This window comes from Sinocyclocheilus rhinocerous, unplaced genomic scaffold (genome assembly GCF_001515625.1).
Source record: "Sinocyclocheilus rhinocerous isolate Xijiao unplaced genomic scaffold, SAMN03320098_v1.1 scaffold3207, whole genome shotgun sequence".
NCBI classification, from domain to species: Eukaryota; Metazoa; Chordata; class Actinopteri; order Cypriniformes; family Cyprinidae; genus Sinocyclocheilus; species Sinocyclocheilus rhinocerous.
In genome coordinates this window covers 128401-144441 of record NW_015626452.1, presented here as the reverse complement: position 1 = coordinate 144441, position 16041 = coordinate 128401, and the positions used below count along the sequence as shown (strand labels likewise).

General features: G+C 39.4%; 1 protein-coding gene across 1 annotated transcript in view; it reads right to left on the bottom strand.

Annotated features, from left to right (window-relative positions):
• Window positions 1-16041, bottom strand: part of LOC107715690 (OTU domain-containing protein 7A-like) — an 81671-nt gene that overhangs the window by 12047 nt on the left and 53583 nt on the right. Inside the window, exons 5-10 of the mRNA XM_016521867.1 lie at window positions 14679-14897; window positions 13392-13493; window positions 13122-13249; window positions 6617-6729; window positions 2477-2604; window positions 1563-1712 (exon numbers count right to left, since the gene is read on the bottom strand). Coding sequence (XP_016377353.1) covers window positions 1563-1712; window positions 2477-2604; window positions 6617-6729; window positions 13122-13249; window positions 13392-13493; window positions 14679-14897 — 840 coding nt within the window. The remainder of the gene's footprint in view (window positions 1-1562; window positions 1713-2476; window positions 2605-6616; window positions 6730-13121; window positions 13250-13391; window positions 13494-14678; window positions 14898-16041) is intronic.

The window sequence follows — 16041 nt, the reverse complement described above, 5'->3', positions numbered from 1 at the left end:
TTTATCATTCTGATGGCGGATTGTAATCCAGAATGGATTATGTGTTTATGAAACACATGTGAATGAAATTAAATCATATTCCAGTTTTAAATGTGCTTCTGATTACAGATAGCCTGGGATTACACAAGATTTGTATTTTAAAGACAACCAGTTCGAAGGGAGCATAATTTGCTTTTTGGGTTAAAATAATTTCTTAATAGGAAATTCGAATGGTATGACAATTAGAGATTAGACTGTACAGAAATTGAAATCTACACTCTAAAACACACTATAGGCAATGCTGATGTTGTTAACATTAATATTGCACGGTTTGATGTAATATGAGCTAAGTGATCGTTAGATTTTGACTGCCACACATACTCCTCAAAACATTAGATTCATCTGCGCTGGAGCCGTGCCGGTGCACAACCCACACAAGCTAGATAATTCCGCAAACAGCAGCAATTGCAGGTTTTTAAACAGAGATGGCGACAAAGAGGCAAAACTTACGGACTGCAGCTTTAAAGGTGCAGTAGGAGATCTAGGAAAATGCTAACTTTAGCCTGATAGCACTGAAAGCGAACGTCCCACCCTCCCTGCAATCGCTGTCCAAAGCCACGCCCCCTGAACGCACATACGCTCACAGACCAGAATACCAGAGACAACATTACTACAATAGGCTACAGCGGTTCCCAATTCCATTTCTCACACCCCCCTGTGTAGGGAGCATGTCAATCGGAACAGTTCATGCATGTAGCTCACTTCTAACGAGCTGGTTATCTGAATTGGGTGTGTTAACTAAGCCAGTCATGCAAAATATGCAGAGCGGGGAGGCGCGAGGACTGTAAGTGGGAACCGCGTTAGGTTACATCATGCGTCATTCACCGGTGAGAAAACTTTATTATACAGTTAGTAAAAGTACTACAATACCAGGAAGGAAGATCGGGTTGTTGATGTTTGTCTGCCATTCTCGCTCTGTCTGCACAGCGTGCGTGAACGCACTGATGACGTATCCTGTCTGCGCGAACCGGGTGCACAGAGGTATGCTAATACATACCTTGACAGGAAGGTAGGAAAGCCAATTAAAACGCTTGGACCGAGCGTTTTGATTGGACGAACATTTCTTGGTCCTACGCCTTCCACAGAATGTATAAATACAGATAAATACATTCAGACCTCTTAACTTAATGATTGCTATTGGGATGTGAAGAGACATTCAACCAGCATAACAAAAAATGTTTCTGAAGACAATCACCTATTGCACCTTTAAATATCCAATATCAATACTGATACTGTTTTTATGCTATTTCTCCAGATGCTTCATTTTGTTGTCTCAGAGTTGACTAAGTGGCTTGTGTTTACTTCAATATCTAGAACAGATTTTAAACAAGTTTTGGGTACTAAATTATTGCCTGTAAAACTATTTCATCTACTTAGCATTCCTCCCCTAAAGCATCTGACTGGAATTAACAGCAAAACCTTTAGAGTCTACATTGGATTTTATATCAATTAGACATAGTTACTTAACCCTGGCTGTATCATCATGTTATGTGATTGTTTGATTCAGTCTGCTGTGTGTCTACCTTGCTCTCTCTGCTGGTCTCTCTGCTCCATGGACACCAGAGCAGAGAAGTGGGCCTGGTCGTAGGCCAGCACCAGCGGGGAACAGTGACAGCGGTTTGGAGGCACCTCCAATGGCAGGTACAGCCCTCCAAAGGGAATGGGTGCAAAAGCTGCAAGATAAGAACAACAAATGGTTCATTTGTCTGTATGACACTTAAATTAATCTATTATAAAAAGTTAAAGACTAAATTCATACTAAAATGTTTCATTGACATTGGTGGAACTGAATCTTAAAGGAATAATTCATCAAAAAATTCAGATTAAAAAAACAACAACATATGGCTAATCTTCCCCTCAAGTGGATCATCTTTGGGTCAGTCCGAATTTGTGAATGAATCATTTAGAATCTTGAATTGATTCATTTAAAAAAGGTTTGACTCAAAAGAATAGTTTGTTAATGAAACTACTTCTCTCATGAGCATTACAAGGGGAACTAGGGCAGAAGTCAGTATTTTCCAGTTTCCAGACAACAGTTTCTCACATAAAACTTTCATATGGATTCAGAAGACTGGCAATATATTTGGTCAACTCAAATGTTCTGCTTTGTGTCAGTTTTGAAGTCTGCACGCTGAAGTTTGTAACAAAGTCATGGTTTGGAATCACATGAGGGTGAGTAAATGACAGAATTTTAATTTGTAATCCTTTAAAAGCATTCAAGCATGTAATTACAGTCACACAAAGTTGAGTTATCAGGTCTTTAATAACTCTTGATAACAGCTTTAATTGGTTTTCAACTAGAAAATAAAGTTGTTTGCCATTGAAAAAGGGTTTAAATAGAAAACACTATGAAGCCCTCTAGTGGTATAAATAAAAAAATGCACATTTTCTAGCTGGTAAAGCAAATGTGGTTGAGTTGTTGGATTGTGAGTCTTACCTTCCCCTCCAGAGTCTCTGAGCATAGTGTCAGCGATCACCACGATAGGTCTTCTCAGAACATGGGCCAGTACAAACACATGGAACTCCTCCAAACTCTCGTAAACCGGGTCTTCTGAGTTATCCACCCTTTAGGAGACACACATACACTTACAGTGACATAGTTGACAAACAATATGATTCTTTGTTTATTGGTGCAATTAAGAAAATTAAACCAAGGTACAGCAGCTTCCAATTTACCATATGTTATGTCTAAAGATTGACAACTAATTCAAGTGAGCTTTAGACTTGACCTGGCTGGCTATATAAAACTGCATAAGAATTTGAAGGAGCAATTTTGGATAATCATATTTTCTAAATCCATTATTATAATGAACTACACCTGCATTCAGAATGGACACACTTCTCTAGCTTACTGCATATGCCTACTACTTTTTAAAAATACCATGCAAAGCATGCTTAGGATGTGAAAAATGCGTTTTTGAAAAAACAAAAAATAATAGAAATGGAATTGTATGTTTTAAAAAAAATGAACAGTTACTCATTTCAAGCACTTTATCAGTACTAACCACCAAACCACACACACTCATACTGTGGGTGGCGAAACATCTATGCTGCCATCAGAAAACAAGTAATAACATAACATAACATAACAATATAACACCTCATACCGCATATTCAGTAACATAACAACATAACATATTGTACCTAATTATGTCATGAAAACATTTCAGAAGTATCAAATTTAAATATATCACCTACAGTATTGATGCAGGAGTTAAAGGGATAGTTCACCAAAAAAATTTAATTCTGTCATAAATTACTCACCCTCATTTTGTTCCAAACCAGTAAGACCTTCGTTCATCTTTGGAACACAAATTAAGATATTTTTGATGAAATCCGAGTGCTTTCCGACCAGACAGCAACACAACTACCACGTACAAGGCCCAGAAAGGTAGTAAGGACATCATTAAAATAGTCCTAACATCAGTGGTTCAACTGTAATTTTATGAAGCTATGAGAATACTTTTTGTGCGCAAAGAAAACAAAAATAAATGTATTCAACAATTTCTTCTCTTTCGTGTCAGTGTTCGGCACACGTTCATGACAGTACCACGACGAAGAGAAGAAATTGTTGAATAAAGTTTTTTTGTTTTCTTTGCATACAAAATGGACTATTTTAATGATGTCCTTGCTACCTTTCTGGACCTTGAACTTGTCAGTTGCATTGCTGTCTATGCAGGATCAGAAAGCTCTCGGATTTCATCAAAAATATCTTAATTTGTGTTCCGAAGATGAACAAAGGTCTTAGGGGTTTGGAACGACATGAAGGTGAGCAATTAATGACAGAATTTTCATTTTTGGGTGAACTATCCCTTTAAAATGAAAGCTTCTGACATATTTGTCATATTGTAAGAGTCCAGCATAATAAAAACCTTCCTTTTTCCATTGCGGCAATGCAGCCAAACACATACAAAGCTTTTTAAAAGGCAAACATCTCCAACTAATATCCTTCATGCACAGTACCATCACTAACTGAATTATTCTTCATCACGCAGAGTGATTTATTAATGCATCCCTTAAGTTAGGCTGTCTTTTGAAACTGTTCTAGACTTTTAAAATACTGCATCAGCCTTACTAAACATTGTAACGTAACACTTATTACCTGAATAAACTGTCATTTCAATGTTTTTTTTGTTTTTTTTTACACAAGTCAAAAAAGGAACCAGTTCATATTTAGCTAACTATTGTGAGAGTAGACAGAACTGTGATCGCTCTGAGAAAAACAGGAAGCTATATATTTTCCAATCCAGAAGACTCTGAGGCATGACCAGAGACCTGGCGGTTGATGCTTTCACTTCCAGTCAGCGTGACTTCAGAAGGCAGATTAAAGGTAAGGGGTAAGTTTCCTCCTGAAGCAAGATTTGGTCGAAACTCTTTCGACCGCAGCGCTTCAGTTAACACTACTGAGAGGAGAAACCAAACCAAACTGCTGTCTGCCAGCGCAGAGTTTCCACTACGCTGATCTGTGACCTGAGATCAACTGTACTGGTTGACACGCTCAGTTAAAGGTGAAATAACTTCTGCAGCACTAGCGTCACCAAATGGAACTGCAAAACTATGGACTGTTTTCAAACAGGTTACCCAAACACTCCTCCTGTCTGCCATTGGTCGAACAAAAACTCCAAATGCATGCTATAGGTTGAACCAGTGTTGCTATGCTGGGCTGGTCAGAATACTCACTATTAAAAGTTACACTTTTGAGAAGAATCGGCCTACAAGTGGTTTACTTATAGTTGTCTCTGCATGTGAAACTGAGAAAGGAAAAAATATTTTAACAATGAAAAGTACACACTTCATATTTAAGGTGAGTGCTTCCAGTTCCGTGGTTATGGATTTGAAGGACAAATTTCAGAAAAATCTGAATCATTTTCTAAATCCACTACGATTCTTTCAGAACTATGGGTATTCATGAAGAAATACTTGCGTACTGTTTCTGTATACTACATTACACAGTATATACTGGATGCTACTTTTAAAATAAAAACAGTATGTGTAACAGTAATAAGCAATGATAAATGCTTCAAACATTAGCAAGCTACTTTGTTATTATCTTGGAAATTGAATGGTTCACCCATAACTTTTCTCACTTTCATGCCGTTCCAAACCTGTATGACTTTATTTCTTCTATAGAACAAAAAAGAAGATATTTTGAAGAATGTTGAGGTCCAAAAAACACTGGACCACTGCTGTTATCATTGACTAAAACTAATTATGTTTGTTAATGGAAATAAAATAAAATTAAATTAAAAATAAAATGCAAATACTGGATTAAAAAAAACTTCAACTAAATGAAAATTAGAAATGTTGCCTCAGCAACTAACTGGAATAAGTTGAAGTACTAAAATTAGTAAGTGAAACAAAACAAACACTAGTAAAAATGACATATAAAAATATAAAAAATGAAACATGAGTTAAATAAAAATTAAAACTAAAATATAAAGATAAAATCTAATTCAAAATGTTAATAAAAACTATAATAGTACATAAATAATATTAAAGTAACACTGCATTGGACCCTATTGACTTCACACAGGCTTGGAAAGACGAGGCTCAGTAAATGATAATAGAATTAGGATTTTTGGTGAACTATATCTTCAATAATTTTGAATTTTAAACAATACATATTTAAAATAATTTCACCCCAAATTCCCATTTGTGTTAAAAAGAAAAATTATAATAATAATTAAAAAAATATAATAAACGATTTTTAAAGCCTTTTTAAAGATGATTAAGAAATTAAGGCTGATATTACCTTTGGTTCATTTCTCCCACTAGAAATGGGAGGCACATTGCATTGTGGGACACAGTGTTCCACACATTTAGAAAATGTACATACTGTGCACAGTATACATACTGCAGAAAGAGTAGCAGTATGTAAGTATGCTATTCTGAATGAAGCTAAAAAATAACGTAACACTCAAACCAGTGCCACCAGGTGGCAGTGTCGCACATTTAAATGAACACAGAGATTTTTCAACCACAAAATAAGCTCAACTTTACTGCATTCTTCTCCATGCATTATAACATTCCCCTATATAGCAAAAGAAGGTTCTTGATGGGTTCTTTGTGTTTTGTCTAATGGCATAGTGTCCATCTAAAGGTCACGAGTTAAGTGAGGTTACTGGATGGAGTTAATCTCTAGTGGCCTCTAATGGCAGTCTGAGTGCATTGTGAGCGGGTCTGTGGGAACCGTAGCTGGCGTATTGGGACAGTCCATAGTTTGTCATTAGTTTGACTGCATTATATCCAAACTTTGAACTTTAAAGTGGAAATTATTACACATCACCTATGACATACTGGTTAATGCCTTCAAAAATCTATACATATACATAGTAACGTATGTATGAATATGTTATGATGGGTAAACGTGTGTAGGAGGCTGATCTGAAGTATTTATTTTTTATTCTGTAGCATTTTATGTAAATTGTACTATTGTTGTAAACGGTTACACAATTTGCATAAGAGGAAGTGTTTGCAGTTAAACATCTATACAGTAGGTGGGAATGGAAAGACAACCGAATGTGACATAACAAGATGTAACTGTCTATATATGTGAGGGTGTGTGGGTGAGCATTACCCTCCGCTGGAGTTGCCGCTCTTGCTAAAGTGTGTGCGTGGCTCACTGGAGGCCAGCTTCAGCAATTCGTTCCACTCTCTCTCCCATTCCTCCTCGGTGTACACCAGCCCCGACTACAGAGAGAATATATCGCTGATTTACAACATTTCCCACAACATTACTTGTAACATTTTCACTTGATATTCCACTGGAGATGTCCCATTTTATATCCATCACACCCATCAAAACCGCCTGTGCTCATATTATAAATTAATACTTCATGTTTATTAAAAACCAATTACTCAAGAAATACAAAGAATTAAATATATAATAATATAGTATTAATAATTAATTTATATAGAATGTTTTTAAATGTTATTTTTATATAAAATTAAATATTTTATATTTTAATAATAATAAACATTTTATAATTTAAAAATATAAATAAATAAATGTAATTTAATACAAATTTATAATTAAATAATTTTACATTTAATAATAAATGATGAAATTTTTAATTAATACTCTTTTTTACTATTTTTTGTAGGTATATTATGCATATTTTATAGACATATTTGTATTTATACTGTGTTGTAGAAAGCCTAGATAGATAGATTACTGCCATGTCCTAGAAGAAAAATGGTTATTTGAAAAATATAGACAATTTATATTAATTGAATTGTATTATTAATATTTGCATTATTTTTATAATCTTAATTAAATTGTGTACATATTTATTAGAATTTTTTTTTATTAGTATCATTTTTTAGTCATTTTCTGTATTTATATTATGCATAATATTTGGAAAAATGTAATAAATTATTTACAAAATTATTGGAATTTTTAAATATAATTTCCTATTTTACATAGGTTCTATTGGTAACACCAGACAAAAAAACTAAATGGCTAAATTATTAAATGGAATACAGCTATACAATGTTTTCTGTCAGTGGTGACAATACTGACTGAGCTAAAAATCAGTTTGACAACATTCTATAGTCTCATTGCTAAATTTGTCATTTGGCAGTTCGCATAATTTTTGTATTTGTAGGCACTGACACACATACAGCAAGTTAAAACATTTTGTTAGTAAATGGAGGAGGAGGATGCACAAACGTAAGCGAAAACCTCTGAACGTATTTAACAAATTCATTTTTTTTTCCTCTGCACATGCACTTTTGTTCAGTTTTATAGTCTGTTTTATTTCAATGGCATCAATATGCACAAGTTCTATAGGAAACGCACCCACTCGTTCGCTCTCCTTCACCTCTCACACAAACATTTCCACTCCATCCACACCCACTCGTTTCTTACAGCTTTAATCACTGATACTCGTTCAGCAGAAGCTGATTTAAGAGCTCCGGGCCTTCATGACAATGAAAACAGTGCAGCTAATAAAGAATTCAAGGATTTGCTATCGATCACACTGCTGATTTCCTGTCCTCCGGTATGCCGTTACAGCAATAAGCTCTTACGCTAAAAGCTGTGCAGGAAATACACAAGCTAATCTGCCGAAGTGTTTATGGGGAGAACCATTATGAACTGCAGGCTAATGTTTACGCTTTACAACTACACACTTGGCAGACAGATTCTTACCAAACTACTTTACAAACTAGGAAGTGCATATATTGTGCTTGTAACATCTAAGTAGGCACCAAAAGAAACAAATCAAGGACTAAAAAGAAACATGCCTGTGTAAACACAAACCAAACTACAACTAACACCATATTAGCATAGCATGCACTGCTGTGTAGTTTATCTATACAAAAAAAGTGGTAAGGATAGTTTTAATATGTAAATAAATTATATGTAAATAAATTAAAACAGTATGTTTGAGAACTTGTCTAACACATGCTAACATATTAGCAAAACTTAGTAGGCTAGTTACAAAATTGAAAATTGCAATAAATAAAATAGATCAAACCTTTTTAGTATTTGATTTGTTTCCTTAATTGCGTTAAAGTAGGCAGCTAAGGAAACAAATTCAGGACTAAAAAGAAACATGCATAAACGCAAACCAAAACTACCATAAACACAATATTAGCATAATGTGCATTGCTGATATTTACTATTTAGTACAGTGAGGAAATCGATAGTTTATGAAAAAAAAGTTAAAGGTACTTAGTGGTAGTATGTTTTGAAGATTAAATATATCAAAATGATATTTTTGGTATGTTTGAGGAATTGTGTAACAGATGCTAACATGCTAAACAGATGCTAAAACTTAATAGGCTAATTACAAAATGGCGAAAAATTTGTTCAAGGAAGTTGATTACGTTTCTACTCTTACATCTGTCGATCATCATAACAGAAACGTCTCGGTTAAGTATGTAACCTTCATTCCCTGAAGGAGGGAACGGAGACGTCACGTCAGTAACCGACGAACTGGGATCTCGCTTCGAGAGACCAATCTACGTTGAGTGTAAACTAAATGAGCCAATGCACATTGGCATGCGATAATTGCATCCAGCTGCTGCTCGTCACGGCACGAGAATAAGTAGGCAGCAGGTGCAACGCATATTCAGGTTGTCGCTGAGGAGCCAAGCCAGTGACCCGGCGCCCGCGTGGTACAGCGGCCGTGGCAACGGGACGTGACGTCTCCGTTCACTCCTTCAGGGAACGAGGGTTACATACGTAACCGAGACGTTCCCTTTCAGTCGGTCACTCCGAGTCACGTCGGTGACCGACGAACTGGGATCCCTACCAAAGCGCCATGGATGCTGCCCCTTCCAGCGCCCCTAGTAAGCCACCTGGTCCCCCCCGCGGGGCGGAAGATAGGACAGGGATTACGTGGAGAGAGTCTATTACTGTTGTTCCACTAGACCCATACAGTAAGACCTGTGGAGGGGAACCGTACCATGGAAGAATACACACATGGGATCACTGTGGGGATCACAACATATGAACACCTAGCCTAGCACAGGGGTCAACCAACAGGCGTACTTACAAGTGATAGGCCTAGCGCCGGGTGTCCGCCCGTCTGGCTGCTGAGGGTGATGGAGTAAATCAACAGGGTTCACCTTGCGGGGAACTGAACTGAAGAGCAGAATAAGCACACATGTCCGGTCCGTAGCGGGGAAGGCGCAGCAAGCGAGACACCGACAGCCTCTCTGGTTCACTGGCTACTTGAGAGTTCACAGTACACGAGAGGACACTGGCTCTACACGAAGGCTATAAAACCTAGCAAACGTGTTCGGTGTCGCCCAGCCCACAGCTCTACAAATAACTGTCAGCAAGGCTCCATGCACCAATGCCCAAGAAGAAGCAACACTCCTCGTCGAGTGTGCTCTCAACCAGAGCGGGCACAGCATGCTCTGGGTTTGATATGCCAAGACGATGGCATCCATTATCCAGTGGGCCAACCTTTCCCTTCTGCTGGCCTCCGTAACAGACGAAGAGCTGCTCTGAGGTCCTAAAGTTCTGCGTATGGTCCACGTATAGGCGTAAAGCGCGAACCGGACAGAGCAAAGCTAGGGCTGGGTCTGCCTCCTGTGAGGGCAGCACTTGCAGGTTCACCACCTGATCCCTGAAAGGTGTGGTGGGAACCTTGGGCACATATCCGGGCCGGGGTCTCAGGATAACGTGAGAGTTAGCCAACCCGAATTCCAGGCACGATTCATTGACCGAAAATGCATGCAAGTCCCCTAATCTCTTCATGGAAGCCAGCGAAGTTAAGTGCACTGTCTTTATCGACAGAGTTCTCAGCTCTGCAGACTGCAACGGCTCAAAGGGAGCCCTCTGCAATGCCCTAAGCACCAGAGGGAGATCCCAAGAGGCTACTGGGTTAGGGCGAGGAGGATTTAGTCTCCTCGCACCCCCTCAGGAACCTGATGATCAGATCATGCTTTCCCAAAGACTCACCGTCTACAGGATCGTGATGTGCGGCAATTGCGGCAACATACACTTTTAGGATGGAGGGAGACAGCCTTTGCTCCAACCCCTCCTGGAGGAAAGAAAGCACTGCTCTGATCGAGCATCCCTGGGGGTCTTCCCGGTGAGAAGAGCACCATTCAACGAACAGGTTCCACTTCAAGGTATAGGCACGCCTCGTAGAGGGTGCTCTTGCTGAAGTGATGGTGTCTACCACCACCTGGGGTAGATCACCTAGGACCTAGTGAAAAAATTGGCACGTGTGGGCCGCCCTAAGATACCAATAATCTAACCTCTACAGTTCGGGACACGATGGCTGTTTCCAATCGAGCCCGACCGCCTCGGCAGCCCGGGAAAGCATAGCCGTCAATTCTGGGTCAGGCTCGGGCAATACTACTCTCCCCGAAGGGGGCAACGCAGCCGAGTCCTCATCCCCAGACTCCAACTCACCCTCCGATGCCGCAATCAACATCTGGTCATCCAGAGGAGCACCGAATGAAACGGCCGGCCCCCCATGAGAAGGGTCGGCACGTTTACCTGGAAGCTCCACAGCTTGCGGTGTGCTAGAGGAGTGGGGGGCCCACGGAGATTTACTCGGCAGGTTTGCCCCCACTGTAATCCTCAGGTTACCCTGCCTATTCACCGAAGTAGCCCTCTACTGCGGAACAGAAGATCAACTAGATCGGGGCATAGGTAAGGGGACTCCACCCCTCTCGAGGTATCGGAGTCTCAACCGCAACACCGTGATGGTCATGCCGCCACAGTGACAGCATGACTCATCCACGAAGGCTGCTTCAGCGTGCTCAATGCCCAAACACGTGATGCAAAGATCGTGACTGTTATCCTACGCCAGGTAACAACCGCACCCAGAAACGCACGGGTGAAACGGCATCTTTAGAGAAGCGCACCGTCGTCTTTACAAAGACGCACCCATGAATGCTCTTTAAGGGAAATTTGCTCTTTAGTGCTGAAGCGCACAGGGGAACCACCACTGACGCGCCGTCACACCAACACTCCGAGAAGCTCCTTCCTGAGCACTCGTAGCTCGTCAGTCTCTCACGAAGATGACAAGTAGAGCAGAACAGTCAACAACCGCTCGGTTCCGAAGCGAAAAGTTGAATATGCATTGCACCTGCTGCCTACTTCTGCTCGTGCCGTGACGAGCAGCAGCTGGGTGCAATTATCACATGCCAATGTGCATTGGCTCGTTTAGTTTACACTCAAAGTCGATTGGTCTCTCGAAGCGAGATCCCAGTTCGTCGGTCACCGACGTGACTCGGAGTGACCGACTGAAAGGGAACAGAAGTGATTTAGAACAGAAGGAAAATGATAACGGTGAACATTAACACTAATTCATTTCCAGTTTAATTCAATTACAGTTTTTCATGATTGCATGTGACGTGGATTTTTATACGTTTATAAGTGTACGTTGGGCTATACATAGAGTGTGTGTGTCAAATTTAATCTTCAGCATAGTATAGGCTACGCATACTGTACATGCGCAGCCAGATTTTTCTTGCACATGCAACTTGAATTTTTTTGTGCCATTACCATAGTTTGTCCACAAAGTGGCGACACTGGCCCCTTGTTTCACAGTAAAAAATGAAACGAATGAGACGAAACAACAACTGGAGACGCAACAATAATAGATGCACACGTTAAAGGTGGGGTAAGCGATTTCTGGTAGCCAATGTTGACATACTGGATGCGGCATGACACGACAAATCCCCGACAGAAAACTGCTGCTGCGTTTTATTTATGACATATTGACAAATTTCAAATGATTTTCAACGGTCGCTTTGGCGCGTCCAGTGTACTAGACAGACTTTAGCTGTTGTGGCGCAGATACGGTGTTACTCACCTATCGAGAACAAACAAAGCAACCTCGGCGTCAATCTGCAATCGCAGGCCTTCCGCGCGAGTTCTCTCCAGCGCTGGAAAGCTGATCCGATATTTACACGGGTCCTACTTCTTGCCTTAAGCCTTCTTTTGTTCCGCAGACGTTTTCCTCTTTTGTTTTTTTATCCGCCATCTCTATCTTTCTGTCGCTCGGCTCGGCTAATGTCCGTCCTGTGTACTGAACGCTCTCTCCTCCACATCATGAGTAGACACGCCCCTTACTGCTGATTGGCTACAAGTTTGTTTTGCTCCTCGGCCCGAATTAGTTTTCTAAAGCGTTTTTGAAAAATCGCTTACCCCACCTTTAATGAGTACTTGTGTGAGTGGATTTAGAAATACATATGGAAGCTTGTTTCCGCCACTGAATAAAAAATAAAAAAGGTAATTTACCTCGCAATTCTGACTTTTTTCTCACAATTGCATATATTTCTCAGTATTGCACGATATAAATTCGGAATTCTGACTTTCTTTCTCAGAATTATGAGATATATCTGGACCAATAGCCTTGTGGTTAATTTGCTTAATTAACCTTGTGGTTAATTAGATATATAGCGTAACTGTGCTCGCAGCGACCCAAGCTCGATTCCCGTCTCAAGGTCCTTTCTGACCCCATTCCCCTATCTCCACCCAATGTTTTCCTGTCTGCTCTCTACTGTCCTATCCAATAAAGGCATAAAAGCCGATAAATATAACTTAAAAAATAGAAAAGAATTGTAAGAAGAGTTACTTAAGTATATTTTAGGTGTTAGTTGCCAACCTCTTTGTTCTGTTGAGTCTGTTGCCACCTCCACCTCCTCTTCAGAGCTTCTCTCTCTGCTCCGCTCTTCATCATGGCATACAGACTCTTCCGCAGCACCAGATCCCGGTCATGGAAGCCCCACATTCCTGGAAACACAGATAGCCAGACACACGACACATACAACGGTGAAGTGTTTCTATTTAAAGGAACTGAATGGTTCTCTTTTTTCCAGGTGTTCATGCAATACATGTGACAAGTGTGCATGAGCGTGAATTCTGAAAGTCTCACCTAAAGAAGCTGCATGCAGAAGACAGTTGCCATCTCCTGTTGTCGCTAACGGTAGTAGCTTCTTACAGCTGGTGCACATGGTGGACCACCAATTTAAACGACCTACAGAACGGTTTAAACACAATAATTTAAGTCAAACATGGACTAATACACATCACCCAACATCCCATCATGCTCTCATATCTAAAATCAACCTTTAAAAGTTTCTAGTCATACAGCCAATTATCTTTATTTAATCGTCACAGGCACTGTTTTGTGGTTTGTGATTGTCCTAGTGTTGGTCGATTGTGAGTTTTCTGTCCATTTTGGGTCCTGAATCCAAAATACATATTTGTTTAGCTTAGTTATAATGCATAGCTCACTAAGCATCGCTTTTTTTTGGCATGCAATGGAAGAATAAGCGGTCCTCTACAGCTCTGGGCCCTGAGGCGTTTTGAACTGGGCATTGACCATTCGCCCACTCTTTTCTCTGGAGCTGGTGAAGCTCACCGTGGATGAACGTCAGTGCCTCCACCCTCAGCCCCTCTGCCCTCCCTTGGGACAGGGTCTTCCTCCCACAATCCAAAAGCATTTCCAAAGCCCTGAGGCCATGTCCAACCTGTTAGCATTTCTCTATAGTATTTTGCTTGCACAGGCTGGAAATGCGTCCTTGCAATACTTGATCTTTTGCTAATTAATGTTCTAGTTTAAAACACGTGCCAATTTTGATAAGCTTTGAGTTTATATGGTTTTGTACCACTTATAGCAAAAGATTCAATTTAATAACACATCTTAATCAATCAATCAATCAATCAATCAATCAATCAATAAAAATTCAAGGCAATTTTTTAAATACTACATTTAAATATAATAATAATAATTATTATTATTATTATTATTATTATAGAATAAAAAAATAATTTAAGTTTTAAATAAATAAAGTAAGTCAAGTCATTGCCTCATATTGTAATTACAATCTTAAAAAAAAAAGATATGTAAAGCATGTCAGAATTTTATCTTTGGGTGATGTATTCTTTAAATCTTCTTTAAATGTTGGTGTTATTAAACTTTTTTGTATGGGAAGTGCAAGTCTGTGTTTATGGCTAGGTTTTCCTGTTGATCCAAGATGAGAGATTAGATTAATTCTGTCACTGTTGTATTGCATTGACTCTAGCAGTCGAGTTGGTTTTATGCAATCTAAGCTGACATTAGTACTGATCATAAATCTGTGTTTTATCATCACTGCAGTGAAGTGCTAGGCCTGGGATTCACTCTGCCGCTGATCTGAGAGCAGCGTTTGGGGCTCACCGGCCTGCTCCAGGGCCACCATGGTGGATTGCTCAATGAGGTCACGCTCAATGAAGCTGCGGAAGTCCTCGCTGTACACACTCAGGTCGGGCAGCTGGAATGTGTAGATGGGCATCTCCAGGGGGAACTGCTCCCTGGCACAATCCCCTGACACCTGCAGCCGGGCCAGAGACATGATGGCAGAGCTGGCATGGGAAATGCCCCGGGACAGACGCTTCTCTGGAAGAAAGAGAGAGAGAGGAAAGAAAAAACGAATAATTATAAATATTTCAAACAAATGTACCTTCTTAATAAATGTTCCTCTGGTCTTTTAATGATTATGAATCATTACTGCACAATAAGACAATCAATCAATGAATCAATCAATCAATCAATCAATTTTTGTTTTTTAAACAAGAAAATATGCTAATTATTAAAAACATTTTCCTAATTTTAAAAAAAAACAATTATTAAATTTTGGTAAATGTTATAACTTTCTCAACCTTTACTTCTTTTGCTTCTGATACAACAAAGTCCACGTGGGCAGGGAAAAATAATTTCAACCAATAATATTTTTTTCAGGAGTACCTTTCAGGATCCAACCAAATCCAAGCAAAATTAAATCCAGCTAGGCCTGGGCGATAAAATGGTATCAATATTTATCGACGGTACACCTTCGATAACGATATAAAATTTTTTTGATATAGTGCACGATATAGGCACATGAACACATGCTGAATTGAGTGCTATGCCTGCCTCTGATGAGGAGATTGTGAATAAAAAAATTAATATTAGTTGAATTTAAAATAAACATTTGCATTTGAATGTTAGCCATAGATATATATATATATATATATATATATATACATATCTATGATCTACACTGGATGCGGCGCAGCACGACAAATCCCCGACAGAAAAATGCTGCAGCGTTCTATTCATGACGTATTGTCACATATTTAAAATGATTTTCAACGGTCACTTTTGCTGCGTTATGCATTCAAAATATTAGAGAAATATAGAAGCTCAATGCGGAGAACATCTTAGGTGAAAATTGAAACCAAGTCATTCACATAGACGCATTTATGCTTATTCACACAGACGAATATCCTTATTCAGCGCATTTTTAGACGGAAAAATATGACTGCTCGCGTCTTACACAAGAGATGTAGCCATGCAAAGTTAAAACAGTTTAAACTTTTAGAAAACACGTCACGAATTTGTGGAGGTTTATTCCTTTTCACTGCGTCTCATATGTTTTTAAAGGCAATCTGTGTGATGGGCGATTCGGCTCTTTGTATTAAAGGTGGGGTAAGCGATTTCTGGTAGCCAATGTTGATATTTGAAATCACCAAAACAAACACGCCCCTACCCCAAAAGGGTC